The sequence below is a fragment of the Pleurodeles waltl genome, chromosome 12, assembly GCF_031143425.1.
Source record: "Pleurodeles waltl isolate 20211129_DDA chromosome 12, aPleWal1.hap1.20221129, whole genome shotgun sequence".
NCBI classification, from domain to species: Eukaryota; Metazoa; Chordata; class Amphibia; order Caudata; family Salamandridae; genus Pleurodeles; species Pleurodeles waltl.
In genome coordinates this window covers 30,438,740-30,452,865 of record NC_090451.1, presented here as the reverse complement: position 1 = coordinate 30,452,865, position 14,126 = coordinate 30,438,740, and the positions used below count along the sequence as shown (strand labels likewise).

General features: G+C 54.1%; 2 protein-coding genes across 6 annotated transcripts in view; one reads left to right on the top strand and one right to left on the bottom strand.

The window, feature by feature from the left end:
- The window catches only part of LOC138267434 (transducin-like enhancer protein 1), a 153,877-nt gene extending 147,118 nt beyond the window's left edge, over positions 1 to 6,759 (bottom strand). For 4 of the 5 annotated variants that reach the window (XM_069216364.1, XM_069216366.1, XM_069216367.1 and 1 more), the window contains exon 1: positions 6,626 to 6,759. The gene's annotated coding sequence lies outside the window, so the exon portion shown is untranslated. Of the gene's footprint in view, positions 1 to 4,921; positions 5,044 to 6,625 lie in introns of those variants that run through there. The other variant, XM_069216365.1, reaches the window with a different exon arrangement.
- Positions 6,760 to 8,542: 1,783 nt separating this feature from the next.
- Positions 8,543 to 10,159, top strand: LOC138267031 (dentin sialophosphoprotein-like). Its single transcript, XM_069215877.1, has one exon. It carries the CDS (start codon positions 8,543 to 8,545, stop codon positions 10,157 to 10,159), a length of 1,617 nt encoding a protein of 538 aa, XP_069071978.1.
- The last annotated feature ends 3,967 nt before the right edge of the window (positions 10,160 to 14,126 follow it).

The following is a 14,126-nucleotide window of genomic DNA, read 5'->3' as shown; positions in this document are numbered from 1 at the left end:
ATTGTACAGTCAGGCACCTCCACGCCAGCATTCACCGTTTTATGCTTCAGCACCATGTTACAGTCAGGCACCTCCACGCCAGCATACACCATGGTAGGCTGCAACACCAGACCGCTTTTTCCACAGATCCCTCTAGCACATCACAAACTCTTCACAGCCTGCTGGCCCTACAGACGTCCCCGGAGGACAGCCTTCCTCTGGCCACAACCAGCGGGTGGACTCACAGCACCGCAAACTGAAGGCTGCAGATGCCATTAAAAGGAAGTAAAGTGCCTGCTGCCCCACGTGAACTCCAACCACAAGCTCACACAGCCAACCACTAGCTCCTCCTTGGCAAGGCTCCAGGCCAGCCTCTCCTTGAAACCAGGCCTGTTACAGAGACTTCAATAACAAACCAGTGTGACAGCCAGAGCTGAGCCCGGGCAGTGAAACTACCACAGACCTACCTCAGCAGCCAGAGCTGAGCCCGAGCAGTGAAACTACCACATCAGCCGCCAGAGCTGAGCCCGAGCAGTGAAACTACCACAGACCTACCTCAGCAGCCAGAGCTGAGCAGTGAAACTTCCACGGACCTACCTCAGCAGCCAGAGCTGAGCAGTGAAACTTCCACGGACCTACCTCAGCAGCCAGAGCTGAGCCCGAGCAGTGAAACTACCACATCAGCCGCCTGAGCTGAGCCTGAGCAGTGAAACTACCACAGACCTACCTCAGCAGCCAGAGCTGAGCCCGAGCAGCGAAACTACCACAGACCCCCCTCAGGAGCCAGAGCTGAGCCCGAGCAGTGAAACTACCACAGACCCCCCTCAGCAGCCAGAGCTGAGCCCGAGCAGCGAAACTACCACAGACCCCCCTCAGCAGCCAGAGCTGAGCCCGAGCAGTGAAACTACCACAGAACTACCTCAGCAGCCAGAGCTGAGCCCGAGCAGTGAAACTACCAGAGACCCCCCCTCAGCAGCCAGAGCTGAGCCCGAGCAGTGAAACTACCAGAGACCCCCCCCTCAGCAGCCAGAGCTGAGCCCGAGCAGTGAAACTACCACAGAACTACCACAGCAGCCAGAGCTGAGCCCGGGCAGTGAAATTACCACTGACCTGCCCTGAACAGACCAGCAGGACCCGGGCAGTAAAACTGCTACCCACCTACCATCAGTAGGAAGGCCGGGTCCGGGCAGTGAAACTGCCACCCACCTACCCTCATCAGACCCCGGGGAGTGAAACTACCACACAACTATCCTCAGGAGAAGAGCAAGGCCCAGACAGTGAAACTACCACAAACCTATCACCCAGACCTACCCTCAGCAGCAAGAGCTGAGCCTGAGCAGTGAAACTACCACAGACCTACCTCAGCAGCCAGAGCTGAGCCCGGGCAGTAAAACTACCACAGAACTACCTCAGCAGCCAGAGCTGAGCCCGGGCAGTGAAACTACCACACACCGCCCTCAGCAGCCAGAGCTGAGCCCGGGCAGTGAAACTACCACAGAACTACCTCAGCAGCCAGAGCTGAGCCCGGGCAGTGAAACCACCACAGACCGCCCTCAGCAGCCAGAGCTGAGCCCGGGCAGTGAAACTACCACAGAACGACCTCAGCAGCCAAAGCTGAGCCCGCGCAGTGAAATTACCACTGACTTGCCCTGAACAAACCAGCAGGACCCGGGCAGTAAAATTGCTACCCACCTACCATCAGTAGGCAGACCGGGCCCGGGCAGTGAAACTGCCACCCACCTACCCTCAGCAGACCCCGGGGAGTGAAACTACCACACAACTATCCTCAGGAGACGAGCAAGGCCCAGACAGTGAAACTACCACATACCTATCACCCAGACCTACCCTCAGCAGCAAGAGCTGAGCCCAGGCAGTGAAACTAGCATGAACCGGGCAGGTAAACCACCACGGACCTACCCTCAGCAGACAAGCAAGGACCACGCAATAAAAATACCAAAGACCCACCCAACCTCTAGATCTGCCCTCAGCAGATGAGCAATGACCGGGCAGTGAAACTACCACAGCCCTCCCCTCAGCAGGCAAGCAAGGCCTAGGGGCAGTGAAACTACCACAGACCTGCCCTCAGCAGGCAAGCAAGGCCTAGGCAGTGAAACTGCTACTGACCTACCCTCAGCAGACGAGCAAGGCCTAGGCAGTGAAACTACCACAGACCTGCCCTCAGCAGACGAGGAAGGCCTGGGAAGAAAGATCACAGCAGACGAGCAAAGGCCCAGGCACTGAAGCTACCACAGAGCCACCCACCTCTATGGACAGACCCTAGGCAGTAACATGGCACACGTACCCACCTCAGAAAGACAGGTGCCTGCCCACTGTGGGTGAGCAGGGCCAGGGCAGTAAGACCCATCACACTTACCATCCGCAGACGAAAAGCTGAACTGTTACTGTGCACAAGGGTCACGCCCAAACATACAGCGACAACACCCAACTTGTCCAAGGGTTGTGCCACCCACATAACTCGTACACAGTCAACTCGCTGAGCAGCCTTTCGAACCGCCACCCCTGGCCCAGCACACGTCCAGGGACTGAGTCACTCATTCATTACTGAGCCCGTCAGTGTTTTGAAAACATACTGGGCCCACCCTACCTGCTGCATGCCCTTTGAAAGCAGCTAGATGGGCTGTTGAAGTCGGTATTTACTGCTTTCAAGGGGCATGCGCAGGTTGAATTATGCAAACTTTCGGGAAAATATGCAGAATGCAAATCCATCTTTTAGTGTAAAGTTTGATAGCGCCACCTGTCCGCGTTCTGCGGGTTCGCATTGTTCCCACGTTATGGTTTTGCAGCAAACTGCAGTGCAGTTACACAATGTGATGTAATTGCGTAATTTTAGGAATTTCGTGTAGCAAGTGTAATGCAAATATCCCAAAATTACGTAAATTGCATCACTGTAATTTAAATTCTGCCCAGGGCTTATTTTAAAGCACAGTCACAAAACACCGCCCGAGTTACCAAACCAACTTTTGATGCCACCCCCTGCCAAGCAGCACACCACAATCAGCTGGAAACATGACCCACCCAGCAGCTGGATTCCAGGGCAGACTGTGCCAACCTCGGACTGGGCCTGACGTCTCAAAACGCGCACTAAACACAGCAGCCGAAAAGACCACTCAACAAACCCCCCTTGAACCATGACCAGACCCCATCAACCTGCCACCACAATCAAGTGAGGAGACCTCCAACCTACCCTGGAAACCCACAGGCAGTACTAAACACGCCCCAATCTACTCATGCACTATCAGAGCCAGCCTTACCCCCCCCCCCCCCACCCAACCCAACATGCCGTCTGCAAACAAGCCTACCGCCAGCCTGCCCAACATACCACCCAACAGCCAAGGTCGGGCAACGTCAGCATGATGCCTGTAAACATGGCCCCTGGAGCATACCACCTCCACCCTCAGGCTGGCCCACTTAGCACCACACCCTAAGCAAGTCCTGGCGGGCACAGGCACCCCTTAACATCAACCTCTGGCCCACTGAACCCACTGGTAGCATCGCTGTGCTGCTTCCCAGGGACTCCCACAAACCTTCTCCCTGCCTCACCCGCAACCTCACCCCCACAGCACACCCCTACTCCCACCCGCAGAGCCACACTTTCACCACTTCCTTAACCGCTCCTACACCCTGGTACAATCTGGGGTAAACCCTAGCGCCTTACCACACTCACCCACTCAGGCTAGCCAAAACACCACCCCATCCCTGACCTTCCAGGCACAGCTAGTGGCAACTCACCCACCTGTTCTAACTCCAACTCGAGCTGAACCATCCACAGCGTGATCAAAGACAATAATGCCAAGACCATCACCGATCTAACCTACCCATAGGTTGTTCATTCAAAGCCAATAACACCAAGATCATCATTGATCCAACCTACCCAATGTCTGTTCGATTAAAGCCAATAAGCCCAGACCACCTCCGATCCAACCCACCCAATGTCTGTTCAATTAAAGACAAAGCCCAGACAATCTCAGATTTTTCACTCAAACATTTGAAGCCTCGGGTGTTCACCAGGCCCACACCAAGACAAGCCCATAATTAGGGCTCCGACTTTTACATATTGAGTTTTTTTTAACATCTCTGTCTGTGTGTATCCATATTTATTTTGCATTTTGTGAATAAATTAAGCCGTACTTGTATTTTTCTACATGTATTTGACCCATAAAAGTGTACTCCTAGGTTTAGGCATAATCGGTTTTAGCATTTAAGGAGCCCAATATAATAACACAATAACCCCACGTGAAAACAACACATAACAACAACATAGTTAGAAATTAGCAATTATTTAAGGAAATCTAGTGTCATATCTTCAGTCCCCATGCTCTCAGTCTGCATGATTATTGCCTGGGTATTCATGAACAATAACATGGCGAGTGACTGAAAAGATGCCCAATTCTCTCCCTCCTTCCAATTTTTAAATAATTATAGACAGGGAACACGCTGTTATACCTCTGTGTGTATCTGTAAAAATCAGTAAAACTGGGAGCCTTTCTCATATTACACTTGCCTTCATATAGCGCCTCCCACCACTGATGAGTTGTCAAAGCACTATGGAGATGTGGCTGGGTGCACAGTTGGGCATTTCTGGTTGGAGGCTGATTCTTAGAGTGGGTTGTATTGGGGGGGGGGGAGGGGTTTATCCGGGGTGACCTAGGAGCACATGCACACACAAACCGTCACACACCTGCTGCAAAGACAACATCTGCCCCCCAGAAGCAGATTCTGCCCCCAGGTACACTACGATTAGCACCCCCCACACAGCCACCACCCAAGTAAAACCTAGAGTCACCCTTCTGCCCTAGCTCCTACCCGCATGGACAATAGACCATACCCATAACCCCTGAAGAGGGTCACTTCCACCCCTCCCCACCTGCAGCATTCAAAGAAAAGCACCCCATGGTACCCCCGGAAGCCCCACCTCCCTTACCGGCGCTACCAATGCTGTTCTGAGTGGTATTCATAGCGGCAAGAAGCAGGAGAGGGAAGCAGTTGGCTCTATATGGAAACAAGCCGCTGGGCGAGATTTCAAGGGGCGGGGAGGGAGGGAGGGGTCGGCGCCACATATATTATCTAATTAACACCCCCACCCTTAAGCACCCGCACATTCTCGCAAATTAACGAACCTACACCCAGGGATCGGACCTCACCTGCAAACAGCCCCCCCCCCCCCCAATACTCTTTCTACCCCCCCCCCAGGTGATTTGTTTACATCCCCCAGCCCCACCCAGCAGGCGCCTCTCACACCCAGGGCCCCCCCATCTCCTGATCCTCGGCTTGTTTACCTCCGGCAGCAGCAGCACCCCAACCCCTGCCCTCCCTCCGCCCTGCCCTCCCCAGGCTGCTCCCCTCCCCCCCCCCGGCCACCCATCCTACCAGAGCCAGCCTGCCCCCCCCCGGCCCCCCATCCTACCAGAGCCAGCCTGGCCCCCCCCCCAGCCCCCCATCCTACCAGAGCCAGCCTGGGCCCCCCCCCAGCCCCCCATCCTACCAGAGCCAGCCTGGCCCCCCCCCAGCCCCCCATCCTACCAGAGCCAGCCTGGGCCCCCCCCCCCAGCCCCCATCCTACCAGAGCCAGCCTGGCCCCCCCCCCAGCCCCCCATCCTACCAGAGCCAGCCTGGGCCCCCCCCCCCAGCCCCCCATCCTACCAGAGCCAGCCTGGGCCCCCCCCCCAGCCCCCCATCCTACCAGAGCCAGCCTGGGCCCCCCCCCAGCCCCCCATCCTACCAGAGCCAGCCTGGGCCCCCCCCCCAGCCCCCCATCCTACCAGAGCCAGCCTGGGCCCCCCCCCCAGCCCCCCATCCTACCAGAGCCAGCCTGGCCCCCCCCCCAGCCCCCCATCCTACCAGAGCCAGCCTGGGCCCCCCCCCCCCAGCCCCCATCCTACCAGAGCCAGCCTGGGCCCCCCCCCCCAGCCCCCCATCCTACCAGAGCCAGCCTGGGCCCCCCCCCCCCAGCCCCCATCCTACCAGAGCCAGCCTGGCCCCCCCCCAGCCCCCCATCCTACCAGAGCCAGCCTGGCCCCCCCCCCAGCCCCCCATCCTACCAGAGCCAGCCTGGGCCCCCCCCCAGCCCCCCATCCTACCAGAGCCAGCCTGGCCCCCCCCCCAGCCCCCCATCCTACCAGAGCCAGCCTGGGCCCCCCCCAGCCCCCCATCCTACCAGAGCCAGCCTGGGCCCCCCCCCAGCCCCCCATCCTACCAGAGCCAGCCTGGCCCCCCCCCCAGCCCCCCATCCTACCAGAGCCAGCCTGGGCCCCCCCCAGCCCCCCATCCTACCAGAGCCAGCCTGCCCCCCCCCCAGCCCCCCATCCTACCAGAGCCAGCCTGGGCCCCCCGACCTGGCCCCAGAGAGCCTCCCAGGGCCTCCTCTGTCCCCCCACACCAGAGCCCTTCCAGATCACCCCCGGGGTTCCCATGTGCCCCCCCATACCCCTCGCATCCCCCCCCCCATCTCTGGTTCTCCTGCTTGAATCCATCCGGGGGGGGGTTACCCCAGTTCTAACCCCCAACCTGCCTCTCCGCACCCCCCACTCCCTCCCCAAGCAGGTCCAGCCTCAGAGCCCCCCAGGGAGGGACCCCTGCGCCCCACCTCCTACTCAACATGGTGCCCCTCTGATGCGGCCGCACTCACCGCTCGGGGCCGGGCCGGGCTCCGCTCGCTGCCCCCTCGGTCCGGGCCTCTCCAGCCGCCTCTCTCCCAAGTCTCGCGGGCTCCGGATCCTACCGCGAGACCCCCCCGAACCGATCAATGAACGAGCGCCAGCTCCACGTGGGGCCTGACTGGCTCCGCCCCGCGCCAGCCCGCCGCGGCCAATCGCAGCCCGTGAGGCCCACGTGGGGCGCGGCTCCTGCTCCGCCATTGGCTGCGGCGCGGACAGGAGCCTGGAAGCTGTCAGTCACTCCTCGGAACTAATGTAGCACAGGCAGAGTTAACCCTGAGAGTGCCGGCGCCGGCTGCAGCAGGCTGGAGGGTTAACCCCTTCCGGGCTTGTTGGAGGCTGGGAGAGTTAACCCGTTCCAGGCGTGATGCAGCCTGGGAGAGCTAACCCGTTCCAGGCGTGATGCAGCCTGGGAGAGTTAACCCCTTCTAGGCCTGGTGCAAGCTGGAGAGTTACCTCCTTCTAGGCCTGGTGCAGGCTGGGAGAATTAACCCCTTGAGGGCTTGTTGCAGGCTGGAGGGTTAACCCCTTCTAGGTCTGGTGCAGGCTGGGAGAATTACCACCTTGTAGAGCTGGTGCAGGCTGGGATAGTTAACCTCTTGTGGGCTTGTTGCAGGCTGGGGAGTTAACCCCTTGTAGTCATGGTGCAGGATGGAGGGTTAACCCCTTGTAGTCATGGTACAGGCTAGGAGAGTTAACCCCTTGTAGTCATGGTGCAGGATGGAGGGTTAACCCCTTGTAGTCATGGTACAGGCTAGGAGAGTTAACCCCTTGTAGTCATGGTGCAGGATGGAGGGTTAACCCCTTGTAGTCATGGTACAGGCTAGGAGAGTTAACCCCTTGTAGTCATGGTACTGGCTAGGAGAGTTAACCCCTTATAGTCATGGTGCAGACTGGAGGGTTAACCCCTTATAGTCATGGTGCAGACTGGAGGGTTAACCCCTTGTTGGCCTGGTGCAAAGTAAAGAGACCTGCAGCAGGGGAGGGGCCAGGAGCACCTAGGGCAGAACCTAAGCCCCACACTGGACATGTTTAAAATTCACATGCCAGGCCCCATGCCTGATGCCACGACCTGCCAAATGTGGGGGACCTGGGCATTCACCCTAAGGACCACCATAGTGCCATAGTGGCTGATCAGATAATAACAACTAATTATTATCCTTAATGTTAGAGTTGTCTATTATTATTACTATTATTGTTATTGTTATTATTATTATTAGTAATAGTACTAGTAGCAACATCAGTAGCAACAGTAGTAGTAGCAGAAGTAGTGGTAGTACTAGTAAAAATAGTGGTAATAGTAGTAGTAGTGGTAATAGTAGAACGAACAGTAGCAGCAATAGTAATAGTAGTAATGTGGTAGTAGTACTACTAGTAGTGGTAGTAGTAATAGTAATACCATCAACAGTAGCAGTAGTAGCCGACCTCGCCCTCGCGACCATCCCACACGTTCGCAGAACTACAACCGGCGGTAGATCATTCCCGCACCTCACCACCAAAATGTGGAACACTCTTCCCACCCACCTGCTCCAGACCAAAGCCCTCCTTACCTTCAGGAGACTTCTCGAGACCTGGCTGCTCGAGCAGTAGCAGCAGCCCTCACCCCCTCCCCTCCTCAGCGCCTTGAGACCCTCACTGGTGAGTAGTGCACTTTACAAATTCCTGATTGTTAGCAGGAATAGTAATCGTGGACATAGTAGAAGTGGTACTAGTAGTAGTAGTGTGAGCAGTAGTAGTAATACTAGTAATAACAGTACTAGTAGCAACAATAGTAGTGGTACTAATGGTAGTCATAATAGGAGGAGAGTACCATCAGCAGCCATAGTAGTAGCAGGAGTAGTAAGAGTAATAGTGGTAGCAGTAGTAACAGTACTAGTGGCAGTAGTAGTATGAGCAGTAGTCATAGTAATAGTGGTAATATTACTAGTACTAGTGGTAATAGTACTATAAGCAGCAGTTGTAGTAATAGCAGTAATAGTACTACTAGTAGTAGTAATGGTGGTAGTAATAGTAGAAGTAGTAATAGTAATCATAGCAGTAGTAATAGTAATAGTGGCAGGTGTGGCAGCAGCAGCAGTAATAATAGTGGTAATAGTACTAGTAGTAGTGGTGGTAGTAGTAGTAAGAGCAGCAGTAGTAATAGTACTACAAGTAGTAGTAACGGTAGTAGTACCAGCAGTAGTAATAGTAGCAGTAGTAACAGTAATACTAGCAGTAGTAATAGTGGCAGTAGTAATAGTGGTAAGAGTAGCAGCAGCAGTAGTAATAGTGGTAGTAGTGGTAGTAGTACGAGCAGTAGTAATAGTAGCAGTAGTAAGTGTAGTAATAGTAATAGTAGCAGTAGTAATAGTGGCAGTAGTAGTAGTGGTAGGAGTAGCAGCAGTAGTAGTAATAGTGGTAGTAGTAGTAATGGTAGTAGTACCAGCAGCAGTAGTAATGGTGGTAGTAATGTTAGTAGTACCAGCAGCAGTAGGAGTAGCAGCAGCAGTAGTAATGGTGGTAGTAGTAGTGGTAGTAGTACCAGCAGTAGTAATAGTTGCAGCAGTAACTGTAGTAATAGTAGCAGTAGTAATTGTAGTAATAGTAGCAGTAGTAATAGTGGCAGTAGTAGTAATGGTAATAGTACCAGCAGCAGTAGGAGTAGCAGCAGCAGTAGTAATGGTGGTAGTAGTAGTGGTAGTAGTACCAGCAGTACTAATAGTAGCAGCAGTAACTGTAGTAATAGTAGCAGTAGTAATAGTGGCAGTAGTGTTAGGAGTAGTAGCAGCAGTAGTAATAGTGGTAGTAGTAGTAATGGTAATAGTACCAGCAGCAGTAGGAGTAGCAGCAGCAGTAGTAATGGTGGTAGTAATGTTAGTAGTACCAGCAGCAGTAGTAATGGTGGTGGTAGTAGTAATGTTAGTAGTACCAGCAGCAGTAGGAGTAGCAGCAGCAGTAGTAATGGTGGTAGTAGTAGTGGTAGTAGTACCAGCAGTAGTAATAGTAGCAGCAGTAACTGTAGTAATAGTAGCAGTAGTAATTGTAGTAATAGTAGCAGTAGTAATAGTGGCAGTAGTAGTAATGGTAATAGTACCAGCAGCAGTAGGAGTAGCAGCAGCAGTAGTAATGGTGGTAGTAGTAGTGGTAGTAGTACCAGCAGTAGTAATAGTAGCAGCAGTAACTGTAGTAATAGTAGCAGTAGTAATTGTAGTAATAGTGGCAGTAGTGTTAGGAGTAGTAGCAGCAGTAGTAATAGTGGTAGTAGTAGTAATGGTAATAGTACCAGCAGCAGTAGGAGTAGCAGCAGCAGTAGTAATGGTGGTAGTAATGTTAGTAGTACCAGCAGCAGTAGTAATGGTGGTGGTAGTAGTAATGTTAGTAGTACCAGCAGCAGTAGTAATGGTGGTAGTAGCAGTAATAGCAGTAGACTTGAGGATCACTGCATCCTCCAGGGAGGCGACCGGCGCAACCCACCCCCTCGGTCCAACCCTGCAGCGGCAATGAAAGAGTTTATGGGGAATAAATAAACCCAACCCCTCCTCTATGGTGCGGCAGTAACCGCTGCAGGTTAATCTGAGCTAAGCGCCTAAATAACTAATGGAATAAAACACAGCACAGCCAAACCTCCTGCTCACTCTGTGCACTAACGCAGCTGTCCTTGTGCCCGGCCCGTGGTCGGACTCGCTTGACAATTTCTCGTAATTCAGTGTGTACAGCGCGCTGAAGTGACCGCACGGTCACACGCAGCGCTTTCCTGTACCAACAAGAACATAGAAGGTTGGTCCCTGGTTAGAGTGGATGCTGCAGCTGGGTGGCAGCACCACGTGACCGGTGCTGCACTCTCTGTGATGTCCTGAGGCCGGGAGGGTCCCAGGCAGCACCCCACCCTCCTGGTCTCGGCGCTGGACTCTAGGGGGGCTCACCAGCTGCTGGGCCAAGACTGCCTCACCCCCTTGACCCTCTGGTGCCAGCAGCGGTCCAGCAGTCACGGCCTGGCTCACGGGGGTGTCCGGAGGGTTCAAACTCTAAGGCAAAACACAATGGCCGCTAGCACATGCACTTTACATGAACAGATGTTACTTTACAGGTGGGGGCGTTCGATTCCTGGTGTCTCAAGCGCCGAGAAGCTCTTTGGAAACCGTTCCATTTAGGAACAAGCAGGCAGGCGAGGGGCACTGATGTATCTAGGCGCCTATTCATTCCAGGGAGGGATCTCCACAACACCCAGGGAAACCTGCTCGCCGGCACTGCAAACTTTAAATCTGACCCTCGAAGCTCCTCAAAAAACCCTCACTTTATAAGTCCATCAGCGCTTCTCACCTTTGCAAACCTCTGTCTGCAAAACCTTATTTTCCACAGTTACTTTTCAACAAATCAACATTGTGCTCTTCGTACGACTTGAAAAATGTTGCAAAGTTTTGACAAAAACTTAGGATAGTTTAGAGAGGGAAATCTTTGCAGTTCTCACCTCCTGGTTGGTGCAGGAAACGCAGCCATAGTGCAGGCAGCGGCCCAACCCTGCGGGGCTGCTGCGGGGGCACCGCGGAACGGGGTGCCAGGGCCCTGGGACCACTCGGCCAGGACTGGACACTGAAGAGGTGAGAAGGCGCTCATGTCAGCACTGGGGGCCACGTCCAGATGTTTACCACTGGCGGCGTCTTCATGCCCCGGACACAATTGTGTTTCCACTGCTCGATCGGAGCAACAAAAACCAGACACAGTGGAAAATATGTCGGAAGTCTTCTCACAACCTCTTGAGCGTGTTTCTGTACACAAGTGGCAAATGCACGTTTGCAGACCACACGGACATCTTGTATTAATGTGATCTGACGGTGATTGTAATCTAGCCAAAAAATAAAGAAATACCTGCAGCGGCAACTTTTATAGCGCCTACTACCCCGGACGAGGCGTTACCAAGACCAGACCTATTGGCATTGTTAATTCTTGTTGACTATTGGAAAGGGTTACGCGTGGAAAAGAGTCTCTTAGAAATCGCAAACAGCTGCCAGCGTGAGCTGCGCAGCCTCTGTAGTGACAGGGCAGTGATGATTCTGCTGAGAGACTGCCCCCTGAAGTCCACAGTTGTTTTTTTTTTGGGGGGGGGGCATGATGATGGGAGAAGAGTGAACAAGGGGACTAACCCGTCTGACTCTGTCACCCCTATTTCACTTCATCAAACTAGGCATTGTTTTCTTCTCTAGCGCTCTGAAGTAATCGAAACCTAACATACAGCGCTTTACAAAATCCAAGAAAGAGACAGCGCAGTACCAGATCTACTGCGAGACGGGGTTAATTCAAGCGTCATTGGGAGAGACACCCAGGGCGTTACAAAGCCTGGCAGGGGAAGCGGGGGCAATGCCAGGCCTATAGGAAGATGCGCGTGGGGGTAATAAAGGCCTTGCTCCTGGGTATGGCCGGGACACTCCAGGGACCACAAGCCGACAGAAAATGAGACGGGGTGACCACAGGCTTGAAATAGAGACCGCTTGAGACAGACCAGACCACTGACCAGAGAGGGCTGAGTCCGCCAAGAGTGTGACAAATACACACTGAGGATGGTGTCTCCCACAGAGCACCAGGCACTGGCCTTTGGGACCCCCTGCCCTACACTCTGTCTGGAAAATACGAGAAAATCAGAAGAGACAACATGTCTGAGATGTGAGGAAGCAGCGATGGAAGGAAAGTGTGTCTGGTCCGGTCCCCAGAAGAGGGCAGAGGCTCAGACAACCGCATCGAGCCACAGGGAGGCCTGGAGGGCAGAGTGTGAAGGGCACATTGGTGGGAGGCAGGCCGCTGCTCTGACTGGTGCCACTAACGTGTGTTCATGTTGTGCTCTTACAGGGCCACACCAGCAGCCTGGAGCAGGGGGCTGGAACCTTCATTCTTGTACCAATCACCTCGTGCCTCCTCTTGGCACCTGCCACCTTGTACCCTTCTTGTTCTCCTGATGCTCTTGCGCCCACCTCCTTGCACCCACCTCCTTGCACCCATCTCAATCTACCCTTATTGTTCTCCTGATGCCCTTGTGCCCACCTCCTTGTGCCCACCTCCTTGCACCCATCTCAATCTACCCTTCTTGTTCTCCTGATGCCCTTGTGCCCACCTCCTTGCACCCATCTCCTTGTAACCTTCTTGTTCTCCTAATGCCCTTGCACCCACCTCCTTGTGCCCACCTCTTGTACCCATCTCATTGTACCCTTCTTCTTCTCCTGATGCCCTTGCGCCCACCTCCTTGTACCCATCTCATTGTACCCTTCTCGTTTTCCTGATGTCCTTGTGCCTACTTCCTTGTGCCCACCTCCTTGCACCCATCTCCTTGTACCCTCTTGTTCTCCTCATGTCCTTGTGCCTACCACCTTGTGCCTAACTCCTTGTGCCCACCTCCTTGTACCCATCTCATTGTACCATTTTTGTTCTCCTGATGCCCTTGTGCCTATCTCCTTGGGCCCACCTCCTTGCACCCATCTCCTTGTACTGGTGATTTTGTGCCCATCTCCTTGTACCCTCTTGTTCTCCTCATGTCCTTGTGCCTAACTCCTTGTGCCTAACTCCTTGTGTCCACCTCCATGTGCCCATCTCCGTGTACCCTTCTCGTTTTCCTGATGTCCTTCTGCCTACCTCCTTGTGCGCACCTCCTTGCACCCATCTCCTTGTACTGGTGTGTTTGTGCCCATCTCATTGTACCCTCTTGTTCTCCTCATGTCCTTGTGCCCACCTCCTTGTGCCTAACTCCTTGTGCCCACATACTTGCACCCATCTCCTTGTACCCCTCTTGCTCTCCTGATGCCCTTGTGCCTACCTCCTTGCACCCATCACCTTGTGCCCACCTCCTTGTACCCTTCTCGTTTTCCTGATGCCTTTGTGCCTACCTCCTTGCAACCATCACCTTGTGCCCACCTTTTTGTACCCTTCTCGTTTTCCTGATGTCCTTGTGCCTACCTCCTTGCAACCATCACCTTGTGCCCACCTTTTTGTACCCTTCTCGTTTTCCTGATGTCCTTGTGCCTACCTCCTTGTGCCCACCTCCTTGCACCCATCTCCATGTACCCTCTTGTTCTCCTCATGTCCTTGTGCCTACCTCCTTGTGACTAACTCCTTGTGCCCACCTCCTTGCACCCATCTCCTTGTACTGGTGTGTTTGTGCACGCCTCCTTGCCCTAGCCTGGACTCCTTCGACTGGCTTTCTCCCCCTAGGCAGACTCCTTCTGCAGGTGTCCTTGCACCAGCCTCTAGTTGTGATCGCCTCAGCGTGGCCTCCATCTCCCAGCCAAGCCTCTACCTCCAGGCCTCTTTCACCCTTGGACGTCTAGTGCACAAACGTGCTATAAACCTATATGCAAAATGCGTTGAACCCTTGTAGGCCTCGTGCAAGGAGAGTTTAACCCTGGTAGGCCTCGTGCAAATAGTGTTTGACTCTTAGGATCTGTGCAATGAGTATGTAACCCTTGTATGCCCGGTGCGGAATGTGTAGAACTCATATAGGCCTGGTGCAAA